The sequence below is a fragment of the Phyllopteryx taeniolatus genome, chromosome 16 (assembly GCF_024500385.1).
Source record: "Phyllopteryx taeniolatus isolate TA_2022b chromosome 16, UOR_Ptae_1.2, whole genome shotgun sequence".
In the NCBI taxonomy this organism is placed as follows: Eukaryota; Metazoa; Chordata; class Actinopteri; order Syngnathiformes; family Syngnathidae; genus Phyllopteryx; species Phyllopteryx taeniolatus.
The window spans coordinates 11,855,454-11,873,574 of record NC_084517.1 but is presented as its reverse complement, the minus strand read 5'-3'; the positions used below and the strand labels follow the sequence as shown (position 1 = coordinate 11,873,574).

General features: G+C 41.1%; 1 protein-coding gene across 5 annotated transcripts; it reads left to right on the top strand.

Annotated features, from left to right (window-relative positions):
* The first annotated feature begins 105 nt into the window (after positions 1-105).
* Positions 106-17,330, top strand: emp2 (epithelial membrane protein 2). Of its 5 annotated transcripts, none has more exons than XM_061748958.1 (6): positions 106-329; positions 3,438-3,525; positions 12,582-12,834; positions 13,689-13,797; positions 13,883-14,023; positions 15,202-17,330. In XM_061748958.1, the coding sequence occupies exons 3-6, from the start codon at positions 12,757-12,759 to the stop codon at positions 15,369-15,371; spliced, it is 498 nt and encodes a 165-aa protein (XP_061604942.1). In that variant the 5' UTR covers positions 106-329; positions 3,438-3,525; positions 12,582-12,756; the 3' UTR covers positions 15,372-17,330. The 5 variants fall into 5 exon arrangements, with proteins under 5 accessions (XP_061604942.1, XP_061604945.1, XP_061604941.1 ...); XM_061748961.1 differs by having other exon boundaries at positions 3,438-3,530; XM_061748959.1 differs by lacking the exons at positions 106-329; positions 3,438-3,525 and adding exons at positions 5,610-5,763; positions 5,910-6,058.
* The last annotated feature ends 791 nt before the right edge of the window (positions 17,331-18,121 follow it).

Sequence of the window (18,121 nt, the reverse complement as noted above, 5' to 3'; positions counted from 1 at the left end):
AAACGCCTCTTCAGTTCTTTTTCCACCACCCTCTGCTTGTCACCACACTTCTTGTGTCAATCCACACTCCAACACACACACGCGCGCGCGCGCACACGGCCCCGAAGCCACACCCAGACCTTCCCACCACAGCAGCGGGGCCTCAGAGCAAGTGTGCATCTCCCAACTTTTTTGGGGAGTCAATTGAGTATGGTGTGTTGCTGTAGCTGAGTCGCACCTGGAGACTTGTTCTCGTAATATTTGCGTACTTTAATTTTTTTCCCCCCCAGTTCCAAACGCTGTCCCTTTCGGAGCTGCGCACATATTGTATTCCGCGTTCTTCAAACTCGGTGAGTAAAATGCGTGTTTGCATGTAGTTTGAATGTTGCAAACGATTTACTGTATATGTCACCGTGATACACTTTATTCTTCTCGCATATCTAAAGAGTTGCACCGCTGTAGTTAATTGTGTTTAACCGTGTGTGTCATACTGTACATTTGTTGTTGTTTTTTCTCCCCCCCCCCCCCCCCGTTGCGTATTTTTACGCACAAACTATCTCAGCTTTAACTTCCAAGTTGCTGACAAAAGGGGCGTATAGTGGCCGCTCGTGCGTGTTCGTGTTCTTGGTCAACTGTATTTTTGCTGAAGGCAACCGAATGAATGTAGGAATTTACGGCAAGATGCTAGTTCTTCATTATAAAACGACATCACATACACTGTGTTTTCTTGTGACGTTTAAAGTCTCCACTATTTTTTTGAAAACCATTTTCCCCCCTTTTGTTAACACTCCAACCTGCTTTTTTCATCTTCCATATGGCAACTCTTCATTCAAATAATGTACGTGACATTTTGCTGTTTCCAGTTTTCTTTGCCTTTCTGTTCAAATGAATCACAATCATATTTTGTTGTGAGTTTTGCTGCATGCTTACTGGCTAAAATGATAGATTATGACGAGATTTGAATTTCCCTTGCACCTATTTAGTTTGGACGAGACTGTGCCCTCTAACGGTGCAAATACAAACTTAATGTAGCCTTATGAGTGGAAGTTCATTTTTCTTTTAAGTTTGGAGAATCCCTATGGACCAATATTTTGAAATGAAACTCATAAAATAGTATTAGGCTACAGTATTTTTATTTTACAAACAAAAACATAATACATAAAAGTATTTCAAAATGCATAATTAATATTCAAAAGACTGATGATAATAACTGAATTTATAAATGTATTTATTCTTTACATTTTTAGTCAAGGGAATAATTGTGTTCACGGCCCCTGCGGGATTAACAGACTGCCTCCTGTTTGACGGCACGCCAAGTGTTGGTTTTTCCAATATTTTCTGTCATCATGAACTCAACTTGAGCGGAGAGATGTGTGATATTTGATACTTGGTTTGGGTGAGATTTTTGAAAGGTGCTGATTGATGAAATTGATCAAGAAAATACAGTGAAGTGCGCAGCACGTGGATCCTAAACAGAGATGAAGAGAATTTTTGGGGGGTCTCCAGACTTCTCTCTGCTATGTGGGGGTCATTACTCATGGCTGTCACTTTAGGAATGTCTATGAACAACACTGTTGACTCAAACACATACTAAAAACATGTCAATGTCCAACAAGAATTCCAATCTCAGGGGGAAGTCTTTCAACCCTGCAGAAAAAACAGTGGCGTGCATATGTGTGTGTTTATGCGGGCATTTGTCCAGTTTACTAGGCCCTGATTAGTGTGAACTACACACACATTGACGTGCATAACACCAATACGCCTACTGCTAACATAAATTCAGCACAGCTTGTATTTGTTGAGCCTGTGAACCTTGAATAAATTGAGCCAGAGATGGCCTTTTATATGGAGATCCACTTTGAGTAAAAACAGAGTTAAATTTTTTCCCCCACAATTTAAATATAATTTCATTTTAGCTAGACTGAATGGGTTGCTTTATTGCCAAGATAGGGATTAATCAAATTTCCTGTTACCCTGATGGAGGCAACATGCCTGAAATTACATTCAACCTGCGCATTGGCATACAGCCTTGTAACAAATTTTTACCATGGAACTCAGTCTTGGATATTTAAATACACATATTTGCAGTATTTTGTTTTTCCAACAAGAAGTCACACTTGGGCTTCGTTGGATTTGGAAAATTAAACACATCCTCACATAACAACTCCCTTTTTAATTTATGCCATTATTCCTGTTTTTGTTTTGATTAGTGTTTGGATCTTGGCAATCAAAATATATATAGTATAATACAATGGAATCACCAAAGCCATGTCCTAAAAGTCACAAAATTGGAAGTTAAACCACATTTTTCCTGAAATATATGCCTCAAAAGTAGAAAAACAACAACAACAACAAACAAACCTGGAATTCAAACCATCATCATCTGTCAGCAATACAATTACTTGAATAGAGTTGTCCACAATTCTACTGTACACCAAAATTTCTCAAATGCTGGAAAATACTGGAAACCAACAGTCGCATGACTGAAATCATTTAAGAAACAGCAGTCCTGATCTTGTCGGAATAGCAAAAGCTGTGGCCTTAATTTGTCACAAAAGGTTTAGAAGACATTTTCTTTAACACCAGACAAACAACTCTCACCAGCTGCAAAGATTCAACGTTTTCATCATTACTTGAACCTCCCAAAAAATACAGACTTTTTGACTATTGCTGACACATGAGCAGTGACGAATAGGATTAGTTAGTCTTAAACATCTTTGTTTCCTGCCTCAATAGTGTGAGCTTGCGAGTTTGCTTAGCGTCTGACTGGCCTATGAAAATCCAGTATGTTTGCAACTGTACAATAAAAAAGTAGTGCAACGGTCTGTATATGAAGTGTGCGTATTTGTTTGCTCTTCCCTAAACAATGTTTTGTATTGACTTCATGACAGGAAAGATGTGCCTTTTGTGTTTTCACTAAAAATATACCTTGCACTATGGTTGCTGTGTAAAAACACAAACTGCCTTCACTGACCTGCCTAACAGTACACGAACAAATAGACATTGTGAAGAAAAGACAAGCTAATTAATCCGATTTTTTTGTGTGGAAACAATTTGGGGAAGGCTGTTTTTTGGTGCACCATGACTGCGCCACAGTGTGCAAAGCAAGGTTCACATCCATGCTTGGAAAGGTTGGCTGTGTGAAGAACACAAGCAACTTAAGCTCGAGCCAATGGACAAAATGTCATTGCGTAAAACTTGATTCGTCTTGCAATGATTACTTGAGGAAAAAATCCTTTCTTAGAACTATTATGAATGTAATTTAAACTGATGAAAGAAAATGCATTAAAGAAACAAAGCATTCTACAATGAATGTCTGCGTGTAGTTGTTCTAGTAAATGGTTCCGAGGGAGGGTTTATTGCAGAGAATGTCACATTTTTCAGCAGTACAACTTAATTTGGAGCCAGAGGGCCCCACTGAAAGATTTCATGTCCACTTCCTCTTCTCTGATCATCAGATTTCAGCCATTTTCCCCCCAAAGCCAGCAAGAGGAGTTGGGAGAGCAGAACAGTGAGAGAGACGGGGGAGTGAGATCCAGAGGCCCAGTTAAGTCTGTGGCTTTGTGTTTTATGAAAGAAAAGGACATTAAATGTCAGCATTTTCCACCAGTCTCACACACACACAAACACACACACGCACAGACATGCACACACACACACACACACACACACACACAAACACACACACACACAGAGTCCCCTAGCTTCCTATTATAAGGGTGAGTGGAAAAGAGGAATGGTTGTATTTTGTGTCTCTTTGTCTGTGTGTGTCAGTCGAGGTGGCTGCGAAAAACACACAATAGAAGAAGGTGCTACGGTTCCTCACTTGAATGTGCGGCTGATTGTGTTTTGTATACATAATAACCGGATAAGTTATTCCCAGGGAGAAATAAAGTTTGGCTTTTTTTAATATAGACACAAAAAAATAAAAGTGACCAGAGTGACAACTGGCAGTTGTAGCATTATGACTAAATTAGTTAATGAAGACTGTTATTTGCCTGTTGATTGACACAGAACAGCTGCTGCTTTGTAAGCGCACATCTACTATGACAGGTACGCCATGAGATTTGTGAAAACAATGTAATGCATGCCAGACTAGTGAGGCTAATGTATGTGGCATGTGGCCATCATTACTGTGTGTGTGTGTGTGTGTGTGTGTGTGTGTGTGTGCCTGTGTGTATGCAGCTGCTGGCTATTGTTTGAGGTGAGTATTAGTGCATTCACACTTTAAAATCACTGCCGAGTGATATACTTTAGGAAGGGAGGTATGTGTACAGTGTTCCCCTCCTGTCGTTGTTCATCGTTCGCAGATTTTTGTACGGAACATTTGTCTGTTGCAGAAATCTGCGGAAATCTGCGGTTTATAGTGATAGTAGTTTACCGTGTTTTTTTTAAAAAAAAATTTACACTATACTTAAATGAAATTTACTTTAATGGCCCCGCAAATGGAAAAGGAGAGCCACTGTTGCTGATGTACTTTTCTACATGTAATTAATGAATGCCGGAAAAAGAGCCTATAAAATGTAACTACACCTATTGCGGGTGGTTCTCACACATATACATACCCTCAGTGAATAAAATACAAATAAAATTTACAACATAAAAAACATGAAATACATTCATACATATTACAATGAATCTTTTGTCTATGCATACAGCCTGTTTAATTATTTTTTCAAATCTAGTACAGTACATTTTTTATTTTTCACTTTCTAAGCACAGTTCAGTTGTATTTAACTTTTAAGTACAGTATAGTACAATAAATGTGTGTTTATAATTTAAGAACTGTTTATTTTTTTTAAATTTCATTATGATTTTTATTTAAGTTTTATGGGCAATATTTGTTTTATTTAATCATGAAGTAGTATTGTTGTCATTTCCAATATTTAAGTGCAGTGTGAAAGTTCAAACTGTGCATACTGTTTTGAGTGGGATTACATTAATAAATACAGGAATAAAATCTGTGATCATTTGAAGATTAAGGCCTATACGTTACTGTATATTCATTTTGGTTATTAAGGCGGTACTTTGAGAGCCAAGTATTTTTCGAGGTGGTGGGATAGGCTCCGGTACATCCGCGACCTTAGTAAGGATAAGCGATTCAGAGAATGGATGGATGGATGGAAAGTTTGACAACTACTAGTGTAGATGATCATAATGTAACCCACTGGAGATTTTATTTAATCTTTGTACATAAAGTGTATTGTTACTAGGTGCAATGGTTAAATCATGATTTCTATGGTTTTGAACTCCTCTGTATTAATGCTTTGTATGGTGTGTATAAACTGCAGTTCAAAATTGTCATAACGTGAACTGATCAATGGCGGGACTAAATTATATGTATCCCAGTGGGAAGTCACAAAAGCAGTACTTTGCTGCAAGTGGTTTCGAAGAATACTGTCACACAAAGAGGGTGTATACTCATATTAGAATTTACATGCAGTTTACACGGTTTTCATGTCAGTTGTCAGCCGTAGAATTTGATTATTCAAACAGTGTCTGCAAGTTATTTTTAAAAATAGTTCTTTGATATAATTCAAGTTTGTATGTGTTTCTGTGTGCTGTATACACGATTTTCATTCCGATGTTACCCAATTTTGTTTACGTCCTTCTTTTCACTAACCCAACAGCGTTATCAGCAGACATGATTAGATTCGAGCAACTGTACATGGGTGCACATCTGGGAATGTTCCCTCTGCTCTGAAGAGTACTTCAGCATGATGGAATTAAAAGGCGATGCAATAAGTCCTACTAGAGATCTATATAGTCAGCTTGCTCAGAGAGGTATTTATTATTTCAAGATTTGTTATTGGGCTCGTTGCTACCAGTGGTTTAATAATAATAATAATAATAATAATAATAATAATAATAATAATAATAATAATAATGCACGTTTCTGAGTTCATTGTGCTATCCTGTTTACTTTTCAGAGTTCAGTGATGATGAGCGTTTAGCAAAAGCAGTTGGTGTTTACATTCCTATCTAAACCCTCAACCTGGTGTCACATGATTCAAAGTCACTGCACGCCACCATTTCATGATTTACCCTCTATTTTCCTGTCCTGGCCACCTCAAACAGGGTCAGTCCATCTCCTGGCAGCACTCCCACAGCCACATGTGCTCACACAAATTGTGGCCTGCTTCCTGTTGGCAGGAGAAGTCTGTTTTTACTATGATTCCATTTTGGTTAAGAGAGCTAATTCCTTTGCTGTCTGGCTTGTGTGTGTGTGTGTGTGTGTGTGTGTGTGTGCGTGTGTGTGTGTGTCTGTGCGTGTATGGCTATGTGTCTGCCAACTCAGCTGCTTTTAATGTTCAGCTGCTTTTAATGTTCGCTTTGGGTGGCAGTTACCAAAATCTAAATCATATGTGTGCATATCAGTCTTGTGTTGTGTTGATTCCACTCAAATATAATCCAATTTTATTCGTTAAGGACTTTAAAAGAAAGTAGAGCGCACCAAAGTGCTCTACAAAGCAACAAAGAAATAACACCAAAGAAAAAAAGGTTCACATAAAACACAAAGGTAGGTAAATAAATACCAATAAAAGACACAAACGTTTGTCACAAAAGGAGCAATAAAATCAATAGGAGTAAAAATTCTTTAATTCATTAATTCATTTTCCATACCGCTTATCCTCACTAGTGTCGTGGGCGTGCTGGAGCCTATCCCAGCTATATTTGGGCGAGAGGCGAGTTACACCCTGAACTGGTCACCAGCAAATCGCAGGGCACATAAAAAACAAACAAACATTCTGACCCACATTCACACCTACGCAATTTAGTGACTTCAATTAACCTACCATGCATGTTTTTGGGATGTCCCAGCCCCTGCCTCTCGGTGCCCCCGGGATGCTCTTAACTGAGTGCCCCGCCCGGGGCCCGAAGCGTTTACTTTGAAAAAATTAGAATGTTCAAAGCAGGCCGCGGCTGCCGGAATACCGCAGCTAGGAATAAAAATAATGAAAAATATATATATATATAAAAAAAATATATATATATATATAAGTCAACATCTCACTGGGTTTCAAAAACTGAGGAGAAGAGACGCATTTTAAGAAGAGATTTAAAATAGAAAAAGAGGAGACCTGTCTGATGTGCTGAGTCAGGTAATTCCAAAATTTTGAAGTGGCAACAGCAAAGGCTTACTCCCCTCTGAGCTACAGCCTGATTTTAGGCACAGTCAGTAGCACCTGAACAGTAGACCTGGGATAGCGAGTGTGCGCAAAAGAGTGAACATCGTGAAGTGCACTGGCACCAGTGCAGTGAGGCCAAAGTATGGCAAATATGCTAAAATTTACATGTGCCATTTAAAAGACGTGCCTGAATTTGGTATCGTCTGCAGATGTCTAATGGTAGACGCGCTAACCACTACATAGAGTCCATTTCAGTAGTCCAGCTGGGTGGTGACAAAGGCATGGCCTTGAAATAATTGGCTTGACTTAGGCCAGCTGCCTCAAGTGATAAAAGCTGGACTTAACAACTCCCCTAATCAATTTGACAGCTAATTTGCGATTGTTGGCTTGGTCACATTGGCCAAGGAACCCAGATCTATCATGGCCTTCCTTGAGGTTCCACCAAAAACTGACTTGTTGTTCAGAGTATATCAAGACAATTCAGCAACTGAGTGAGAGAATCTCCATGACTCTTTTTTAGAGGCACATAAATCTGGGGGTCTCCCGGATAAAAGTGGAAGCAAATTCAGTGTTTCCTGATTGAGGAGCCGAGTGGAAGCAAGTAAAGGGAAAAGAAAAGGGGACTCAGAAATGAACCCTGTGGGACCCTACATGGGTGGGTAGCTGAGGAGGAAACAAAGTCACACAGTCTGACACAGAAGGTCTGTCTGCCTAATACGACCTGCAAAACTTCAACAATTTGGCAATTTGTAGGTGGTTAATTCCAAGTTCTTCCCATGTACTAAAATGAAGGGGTATATTATTATTTTCGAAATCTGGATTATGACAGATTGGGGACAGCATGCTGGGAGCTAATTGAGATCCTGTCGATTCTAAACTTTGCCACCAAACCGTTAAGGTGGATGCGATTATTGGATTCTTGAAACAGTTATGGCGTTTAAGACTAGTAGAAATAAATGGCAGTTTTGGTAGTTTGATGTTGTTGCAGTCTGTCTGTTCCAATTCTAGCCAAGAATCACATTCCTCACTGTGGTGCAACCATTTGATGAGGTATTGTAATTGGTTAGCTAAATAATAGTGTTTAAAGTTGGGAGCATTTAGGCCTCCCTCCGGTTTACTTTTCTGAAGAGTGGATAGACTGATTCTATTTTTCTTATTTTTTGAATAAAAATTTATAACAGAAGAATCTAAGGTTTGAAACCATTTAAATGTGGGCTTAAATGGAATCATTGAAAATAAATAATTTATTTAAGGTAAGGTTTTCATTTTTATTGTAGCTATTCTTCCCAGTAATGATATAGGCAAGTTATTCCAGCGTCTTAAATCAGATGAGATTTTTTCTAGAAGTGGTGTGTAATTTAAATTGGTTAGCTCTGTGAGTTTTGATGAAATATTGATACCTATGTACTTAATGTTTCCTATAGGCATAGGGTACTCTGGGATTTGATCTGCAGGAGTCCATGAGCTTGCTGTTATTGGGAGTATTGTTGATTTTGTCCAGTTAATAGAGTAGTCTGTCCATCCATCCATTTTCTGAGCCGCTTCTCCTCACTAGGGTCGCGGGCGTGCTGGAGCCTATCCCAGCTGTCATCAGGCAGGAGGCGGGGTACACTCTGAACTGGTTGCCAGCCAATCGCAGGGCACATTGAAACAAACAACCATTTGCACTCACAGTCATGCCTACGGGCAATTTAGAGTCTCCAATTAATGCATGTTTTTGGGATGTGGGAGGAAACCGGAGTGCCCGGAGAAAACCCACGCAGGCACGGGGAGAACATGCAAACTTCACACAGGCAGGGCCGGGGATTGAACCCCGGTCCTCAGAATTGTGAGGCTGACGCTCTAACCAGTCGTCCACCGTGCCGCTAGAGTAGTCTGATATTTGTGAAAATGTTTTAATGAGATTGAAGACTGCCTGAAGAGAATACTTGGGTTCCTGTAAGTAAAGAAGAATATCATCAACATATAGATTGATTTTGTATTAGCATTCTGATAAATATTGCAAATAGCATTGGTGGGAGTGGACATCCTTGTCTGGTTTCTCTTTGTAATGTAAAACTTTGTGAAGTGATCCTATTTGTGGTGACTGTCGCTTTCGGAAAATTGTATCATGTTGCTATCCAATGTATAAATGAATCTCCAAAGCCAAATTTGCGAAGTACTGCAAACAGGAAAGCCCAGTTAACTTTATCAAAAGCTTTCTCTGCGTCAAGTGACATGATAATTGCATTTAGATTTTGTGCGCCCCTCCTTGACCCGTCACCTTGTCGTGGTGGAGGGGTTTGTGTGTCCCAGTGATCCTAGGAGCTAAGTTGTCTGGGGCTTTATGCCCCTGGCAGGGTCACCTATGACAAACAGGTCCTAGGTGAGGGACCAGACAAAGCACGGCTCAAAGACCCCTAATGATGACGACAAACAATGGACTTCGTTTTCCCTTGCCCGGACACGGGCCACCGGGGCCCCCCACTGGAGCCAGGCCTGGTGGTGGGGCTCGAAGGCGAGCGCCTGGTGGCCGGGCCTGCACCCATGGGGCCCGGCCGGGCACAGCCCGAAAGGGTAACGTGGGTCCCCCTTCCCATGGGCTCACCACCTGTGGGAGGGGCCATAGGGGTCGGGTGCAGTGTGAGCTGGGCGGTGGCCGAAGGCGGGGACCTTGGCGATCCGATCCCCGGCTACAGAAGCTGGCTCTAGGGACGTGGAATGTCACCTCTCTGGCAGGGAAGGAGCCCGAGCTGGTGTGTGAGGTCGAGAAGTTCCGACTCGATATAGTCGGACTCGCCTCCACACACACCTTGGGCTCTGGTACCAGTCCTCTCGAGAGGGGTTGGACTCTCTTCCACTCTGGAGTTGCCCATGGTGAGAGGCGCCGAGCAGGTGTGGGTATACTTATTGCCCCCCGGCTCGGCGCCTGTACGTTGGGGTTCACCCCGGTGGACGAGAGGGTAGCCTCCCTCCGCCTTCGGGTGGGGGGACGGGTGCTGACTGTTGTTTGTGCCTATGCACCAAACAGCAGTTCAGAGTACCCACCCTTTTTGTAGTCCTTGGAGGGGGTGCTGGAGAGCGCTCCCGCTGGGGACTCCATTGTTCTGTTGGGGGACTTCAATGCTCACGTGGGCAATGACAGTGAGACCTGGAAGGGCGCGATTGGGAGGAACGGCCCCCCCGATCAGAACCCGAGCGGTGTTCTGTTATTGGACTTCTGTGCTCGTCACGGATTGTCCATAACGAACACCATGTTCAAGCATAAGGATGTCCACACGTGCACTTGGCACCAGGACACCCTAGGTCGCAGTTCGATGATCGACTTTGTGGTCGTGTCATCGGACTTGCGGCCGCATGTCTTGGACACTCGGGTGAAGAGAGGGGCGGAGCTGTCAACTGATCACCACCTGGTGGTGAGTTGGCTCCGATGGTGGGGGAAGATGCCGGTCCGACGTGGCAGGCCCAAACGTATTGTGAGGGTCTGCTGGGAATGTCTGGCAGAATCCCCTGTCAGAAGGAGTTTCAACTCCCACCTCCGACAGAACTTTGCTCATGTTCCGGGGGAGGCGGGGGACATCGAGTCCGAGTGGACCATGTTCCGCGCCTCCATTGCTGACGCGGCCGACCGGAGCTGTGGCCGTAAGGTGGTCGGTGCCTGTCGTGGCGGCAATCCCCGAACCCGTTGGTGGACACCAACGGTGAGGGATGCCGTCAAGCTGAAGAAGGAGTCCTATCGGGCCTTTTTGGCCTGTGGGACTCCTGAGGCAGCTGATGGGTACCGGCTGGCCAAGCGGAATGCAGCTCTGGTGGTCGCTGAAGCAAAAACCCGGGCATGGGAGGAGTTCGGTGAGGCCATGGAGAAAGACTTCCGGACGGCTTCGAGGAAATTCTGGTCCACCATCCGACGTCTCAGGAGAGGAAAGCAGTGCACCACCAACACTGTGTATAGTGGGGATGGGGCGCTGCTGACCTCGACTCGGGACGTTGTGAGTCGGTGGCTGGCAACCAGTTCAGGGTGTACCCCGCCTCCTGCCCGATGATACCTGGGATAGGCTCCAGCACTCCCGTGACCCTTTCTAGGATAAGAGGATCAGAAAATGGATGGATGGATGTTTAGATCCTTAATAAAAGTTTCAATTTCTTTTTGATCTGGGTTGTTCGAAGATGTGTAATAAGCTGGTATAACAATTGTAACACCAACACCAACAGTGATCTTAACCTGCCATCTCAACTAAAGCAGTATCAATCAATCAATCAATCGATCAATCAATCAAAACTTAGTTATTATCCTAATACTGTACATTATTGGTCTGATTGAACGGTAAGCTACAGTTTTTTTAAACATTAAGATGCTAAACTAGAAATCGCAATGCCTGCAATTGAAGTCACCCACATAGATACAACACACACAAATGAGATTTTCTATAATTTGAGGGGAGACTTTGAGGCTGCACATGTTTCACTGAGCGTCTCATCAACCGTGTGATTCTACACAAAGCTACATTTGGATAATTGCTCACAGATGAAGGAGTTTCAACACTTCCACTGGACATTTGTTCCCTCTAAAAGATCTTCAATTGCCACACTAAATACGAAATTTAGCAAATTACTTGCTCAGCTCATTCATCATGGATATAATAACAGGACCGTTGCGATATGTATGCAATGATGTATCTAAACAACACTAATGCAAAAGGTGAAAACTGTACTATGGGGTAATTAGCAACAAATATTTTCATGAAGATATTATTAAAAGACGTGTGCTCGTGATAAGATGAGCTTCATGGACACACGTATTGGACATGCAGCCATCACACCTGGAGGGGGTGAACATATATGAAAATATGGGGTTTCGTAACAGGTTCCACTCTTTTGTGCAGGACAGTTAAGTTCTTCCACACCAAACTTATTCAAGCATGCCTTGATGTACCATGCTTGGTACACTGGCACTCAGAAAAGACAGAGGGGCCTTTGCTAAACTGTTCCCACAAAGCTGGAACCAAGAATCAAGCATCAGGCATTAATTAAGGAGTCTAGCCCAACCCTTAATTGAATATTTAAATATCCATCCATTTTCTGAGCCACTTATCCTCACTAGGGACTGGCTGGTTGCCAGCCAATCGCAGGGCACACATAAACAAACAACCATTCGCACTCACATTCACACCTACGGGCAATTTAGAGTCTTCACTCAACCTACCACGCATGTTTTTGGGATGTGGGAGGAAACCGGAGGGCCCGGAGAAAACCCACGCAGGCACGGGGAGAACATGCAAACTCCACACAGGCGGGGCCGGGGATTGAACCCCAGTCCTCAGAACTGTGAGGCAGACGCTCTAACCAGTCGCCCACCATGCCGCCAATATTTAAATAATTTGACCATATTATTATTTGCCTGTATCAAAAACCATGTGTACATCAAATATGTAACCTGCTAGGCAATCAAGATTAACCTTGTTTTGTTTGTGTTCCATGTGTTTGTTGCTCCAGACCAATTTCTTTAATGTGAGAGGCCCTGATCCAGCCTGACTACCAACCTGCGAACTTGACTTCCAGCAGAAACAGAAGGATAATTAACTAGTCAGACCCGGTGACACGGAAGCGTTTTGCCAACTATCTGCATCTATCAACTGGCTGACGAGTTAGCCGAACAGAGGGGGCAGCCATGTTGATCATCTTGGTCCTCATCATCCTTTTCCATGTGGCTGCGGCCATCCTCCTCTTTGTTGCAACCATACACAATGTGAGTACCAAACTAATCTTACAACATTACCCTTCAGCACAAATGTCTTACAGATCATAACAACCCAGGCATAACAACATAACAACATAACAACCCAGGCTAAACTTAGCTCCTCCCTGACCCACAGTCTCTCAGTTGAGATATATAGTATAATTTCAACATACTTTCTTGATACCAGTTACTACTTTCCTGTTAGCCAGCACTTTGGCACCATCTCGTGGCATCTTAGGGTGTGATATAAAGAGCACAAAAATGGACAATAGGTGAGCTTTTAAGGAAAAAGCTGTGCATAGGTTCCAGGTCCTACCGCAAGTAGTGAAAATCTGCAAGCAGTGGACAACCCCCCCTAAAAAGGGTTATAATTGCCTATAGGTGACACAAGATGGCAACAAAGCACTACTTTTGTTCAAATGAAGCTCCTCCACTCTCTTCAACATAGTTCCTTGACACTAAGACACCAATTGATGGCGGCAAAGCACTACCATTGGCTTTTTGCAAAGCAATGCTTTTATTTCTTTGGCTTGAACAAAAAGTGAGTTTTTCAAGCAAATAACATAGGATAGGTTTTCAAAAAACTTATTTGTTGAAGGTTGTGGGGAGCTAGAGCCTATCCCAGCTGACTCTGGGGCTGGGCAAAAAGGCAAACTACACCTTGGAATGGTCAGGCAGAGGGCAAATATACAAACAGACATCCATTCACTCTCACAATCACAGTACCCGCGTTGCCTACACCAAAGTGTGGAAATGTGCCACTATACGCTATATCAGTGATTTGCAAAACGTTTCAAAAACGCAAATAAAATAGCATTGCAGGAAAAGATATTTTTAGTGAGTCACTCACCACTGTGTTATAGGCATGGTGGTTGGTGTCAGCACCTGGACGGGATGTACTCTACTCGGACCTGTGGTACTCTTGCAACAACACTTGCTTTCCTATTGCGAAGAGCCACACTCGTGATGCAGGTAGGAAAGTGTACTGTCTGCAGGTATTGTAATGCGTATGTGTGTGATGTATCATTTTCTAACAGTCGTTTGCCTCTCTCTTCAGCCTACCTGCAGATTGTCCAGGCCACCATAATCCTGGCCATCATTTTATGCTGTATCAGCTTCTTTGTCTTCATTCTTCAGCTCTTCAGACTCAAGCAAGGAGAGCGATTCGTCTTCACCGCAATTATTCAGCTGTTAGCCTGTGAGTGACACAAACATGCACTAGGTTTACTGGATTTACGGTATGCATTAGCAGTGGCATGTATTTTATATTCAGAGGAGGCTCAGTTGCGAAATTATCTAATAAATTAGCTTGTCTCATAATTCTGAAAGTTTTTCGTGTGTTTCTGTTTGACTTCTTGGCTTTGGGACACAAATGAATATTATGAGGTCTACCTAGAAACAAGAGGCCAGGCAGAACTGTCCCATGAGTGTGAACAATAAAGTTTTTTTTCTGTGAGATTTAAGAAGTTGTGAGAGACTTGGGAGGAGACAATGCTAAGAGTAACACTATTACAATAACCTAATACAGTGGACCCTTGCATATTCCCTCGCTATACCATCGCTATTAAAGTGCTGTCCATTTACCATTTCATTTACCATATTTGCGGTTTCTATTTGCAAATTCCCTATTCACATTTTTTCAAATTTTACCTACCCCTCGTTATTCGTGGAAACCCCCACTTATTTTTTTACCTGATCCCTCGCCTATTTTTCTCTTTTTGCAATGTTTATTTCATGGTAATTATAAGGAGCATTAATTATTCGCGTATTTTCGCGAACTCCCGCGAATAGCGCAGGTCCTCCGGACTTATGTTGTAATTAATGTATGGCATTACTAATACAATTTTGAATGTAAAATAGGGACTAAACCCTGACGTGAATAACGAAAATACGCTAGTAATTGATTCCACTCTGAACTCCCCCTCCTAAAAATTGCCTAGAGATGCCACAACATGGTGACAAAGCACCACTTATGTCTAAATGAACCTCCTTTACTCACTTCAGCATAGTTACTTCGTGCCATGTTGCCACAAAATGGTGGGAAAGCACTACCTTTGTCTAAAAGAATATCCTCAACTCACTTCAACATAGTTTTTTGGCACTAGGAAGCCACAAGATGGCGTCAAAATAATACTTTTATTGCTTTGGCTCGAGCGCAAAAACACCAAATTAACAGAGAGTAGGTTCTCAAAATATTAGAGAATATTTAAATTGAATTTGAAAATACTGAACCGCGACTATGCAGAAGTTCATTGTACTTCAAAATCAAAATCTTAAGTATACATTATGGCTAAAACTGCTTTATGGTGATGCTGATATTGACATAACAAATCTTACCTAATTTCCACTTCCCTTTTTAATGTCTCTTCCCTTCAGCTGTGTGCGTGATGATGGCGGCCTCCATTTACACGGCTCAGAACAAGTCTTTCCACCACAGCAGTCTCCATGACGGCTCGTACGGATCCTCCTATATTTTAGCCTGGGTCAGCTTCCCAATGACTCTAATCAGTGGTCTCATGTATCTGGTGCTTAGAAAGCGCAAGTAGATGTCAATTTATGGGCGTACGGTATACAGTATGAATGGAAATCCTGGGATGTACAGTGACTACTCAAGAAGACAATTGTGCAGTCTGCTCAAATAGCAGTATGGAGGTAATTTACATGCCTCAATTTTTCCCCAACAAAACAACAAATAACACTCACGCACACACAGATCAAGCATTGCATTTCACTTATGTTACTGTGGGTTGTGAATAATGGTGTTGTGTTCTCACTGAATGCAGCCGAGGTTGCATTAGAAGCCCTCTCCCCAATAGACACTGATAAATATTTGTCATTTGAGAAAATCACACTGGATTGTCTGATGAATTGCAGCAACTAAACAATATTCTGCGTACATTTAAAAGCCTGAACTAATGACAGGGAGTCTGAGCCATGTTTGTTCAATTTGCATTTCAAGTTGGACAAGTACCACCAGATTTCCCTATAGCCCTGACAGAGTTTAATTTGCATCAAAATCTAGGCGAGCATCTCCATGTAAATGCTCATGAGCTGTCCTACACAACTATAGTCGAAGAAGAACATCTACAGTTACTGATGCTTCTTTTTGCATTTAGTGAGAAGGTATCTTTTAATTTGTCTAAACTGGTCATCCAAGTTATTAAAATCCACAAAACATTTGACTAGAAGTCTTCTTTTTTGTTGAAGACGTTCCAGCTTTTTTAAACAAGGAAGTGCTTGCCTTCGTTCACCTTTTTATTTACTGTTGACTCCCCCACATCCATGTTACCACTTTTCCTTCTTTTATGGCTCATTGTCATGTTTTTCAGCAACATGAGGATTTGAGTTAAGTAAAAAAAATAAAATAAAAGATTTTAAAAAAAAAACTTGGAAGATTTGTCGTGCAGGGTCCACACCCGTTTTTGAGACACTATTAACAAATAAAAAAATTCGTACATATTTGCTGTGTATGTATTGTTCAGACTATTGCTGACTGAAATACTAATGTCTTCAGTAACGCAAAATAAGATTAGAAATTATGTTAACCATAGCATATAAGATATGTAGTGATAGTAGTTGTAGTATTTGAACATTTTGTCTGTGTTATGCTTTTGCATCTGTTGGTGAAATGGTGAAACACTGAAACCAATGATGTGCTGCGATGTTTGGGATTTAAATGACAATATAAACTTGAAATAGGAATGTTTGTCATGGTATTATGCTATTTTGTTCCCTTCAATGAAAATCGAGACAAAGGCTATTTATTAAACCAACTGTAACGCATTTTAACATAACAGGTGAGGATGAAGTGGGTAATTTTATTCTGTTGCCATTCTGCCATAATTGTCAATGCCATGTTCTACACACCGGAAATTATTTCTGACTAATAATATTTGCTCATAAAATACCACTAACTTTTTTAATCACTCTTTTTTGATGTTGGTGTGGTTTTTAATGTAGAAGCTGAAATATTATTATTATTATTATTTTTTTTCTATTGAGGAAATTGCACGCAGGAATGTGCCCAATTCATCTGCATGAGCAATTGGTGGTGCACTGGGTTCTTTTGTAAAGATTCTATTACCTTTGGGCAAACTTTAGTTTAAACCTGAGGCTTTTTCAAGCCTTTTTCAGGGAAATGGATGTGAGGATTGCTCTTCTAACTCACTACTTGAAAAAATTATCAAAACAACATTTTGAGTGGTTGCCTGTTACGATTTTAATTCCATATTAATTAATAAGCCTTAATTTTTCATGGCTGTTCCTGTCTTTCAATCAAACCTTTTAATTTATATTGAGATGAGAAGGAGTGAAATCAATGAGTTCATAACAGTTTATGTAATTTGAGTCTTTCTAAATTTTGACCAGAAACACATTTGGAGATTATGTTTGTATTTATTCAAAAGGAATTACAGTAATAACTAAGGAGTTGAAACATTTCTATTAGTGGTTGAGTACAACACGTAACTGTTGCAGTCTTTGAATAAATAGCCTCAAAGCAAAAATATACTACTACTATGTTACTGATTACATCACCCCCCCAAAAAGAAATCCTATAAAAACTCAAGTCAGAAAAAACTATAAGGATATTCAGTTCCAGTTAAACAATTAATTTCTTCCTTCAGTTTCATTTGTTAAATTAAAAAGACAGACACGAGATTTTTTTTAAGAATTTACTATTGTGGAATAAAATTATTCTAAAATGTGTTTAGCTTCTTGAAAAGGGCTTCCATGTTATAAAAAAGGAAATTATGAACTATGGCCGTTAGTTATGCCATATATTTCTGTCACAAATGTCACAGAAATACAGTACTTAATTGTTTGTACGTCAATTTATTTGTTGTTTTTTCTTGTAAACCCCTGCTTCGACTAGTCGCAATACTTTGTTTTTAGCGACTTCAAGTGGACCATCAGTGAACTACACTTTGGGAATGTGAAAAGTGGAAAATGTCAACTTAACACTGAACGAACTCCCCAAATGATGCGTTCAGGAGTTAGACACAATCATCTAGTGTGAACCTCCTTAATTGTATTAAACATTCAAATGCATTAAACAAAACAATGAATTGCTTCGTTTGTGACAAATATCTCTTTGCAGTATCAATGATATTGCAAAGAGACATGACAATGACAATGATACTGTATCACTGTTGTACAGAATGCACGCTGCAACTCACGGCCAGGCACTCCGCACTCACACTTGAGCCGAAATGTTCCTTTGTAACTTTGCTCTTTTATCTTTGATGGCGTCGCGATAGCCACTCAACCAGCCCACCCTTAACGGCCCACTCTGCAC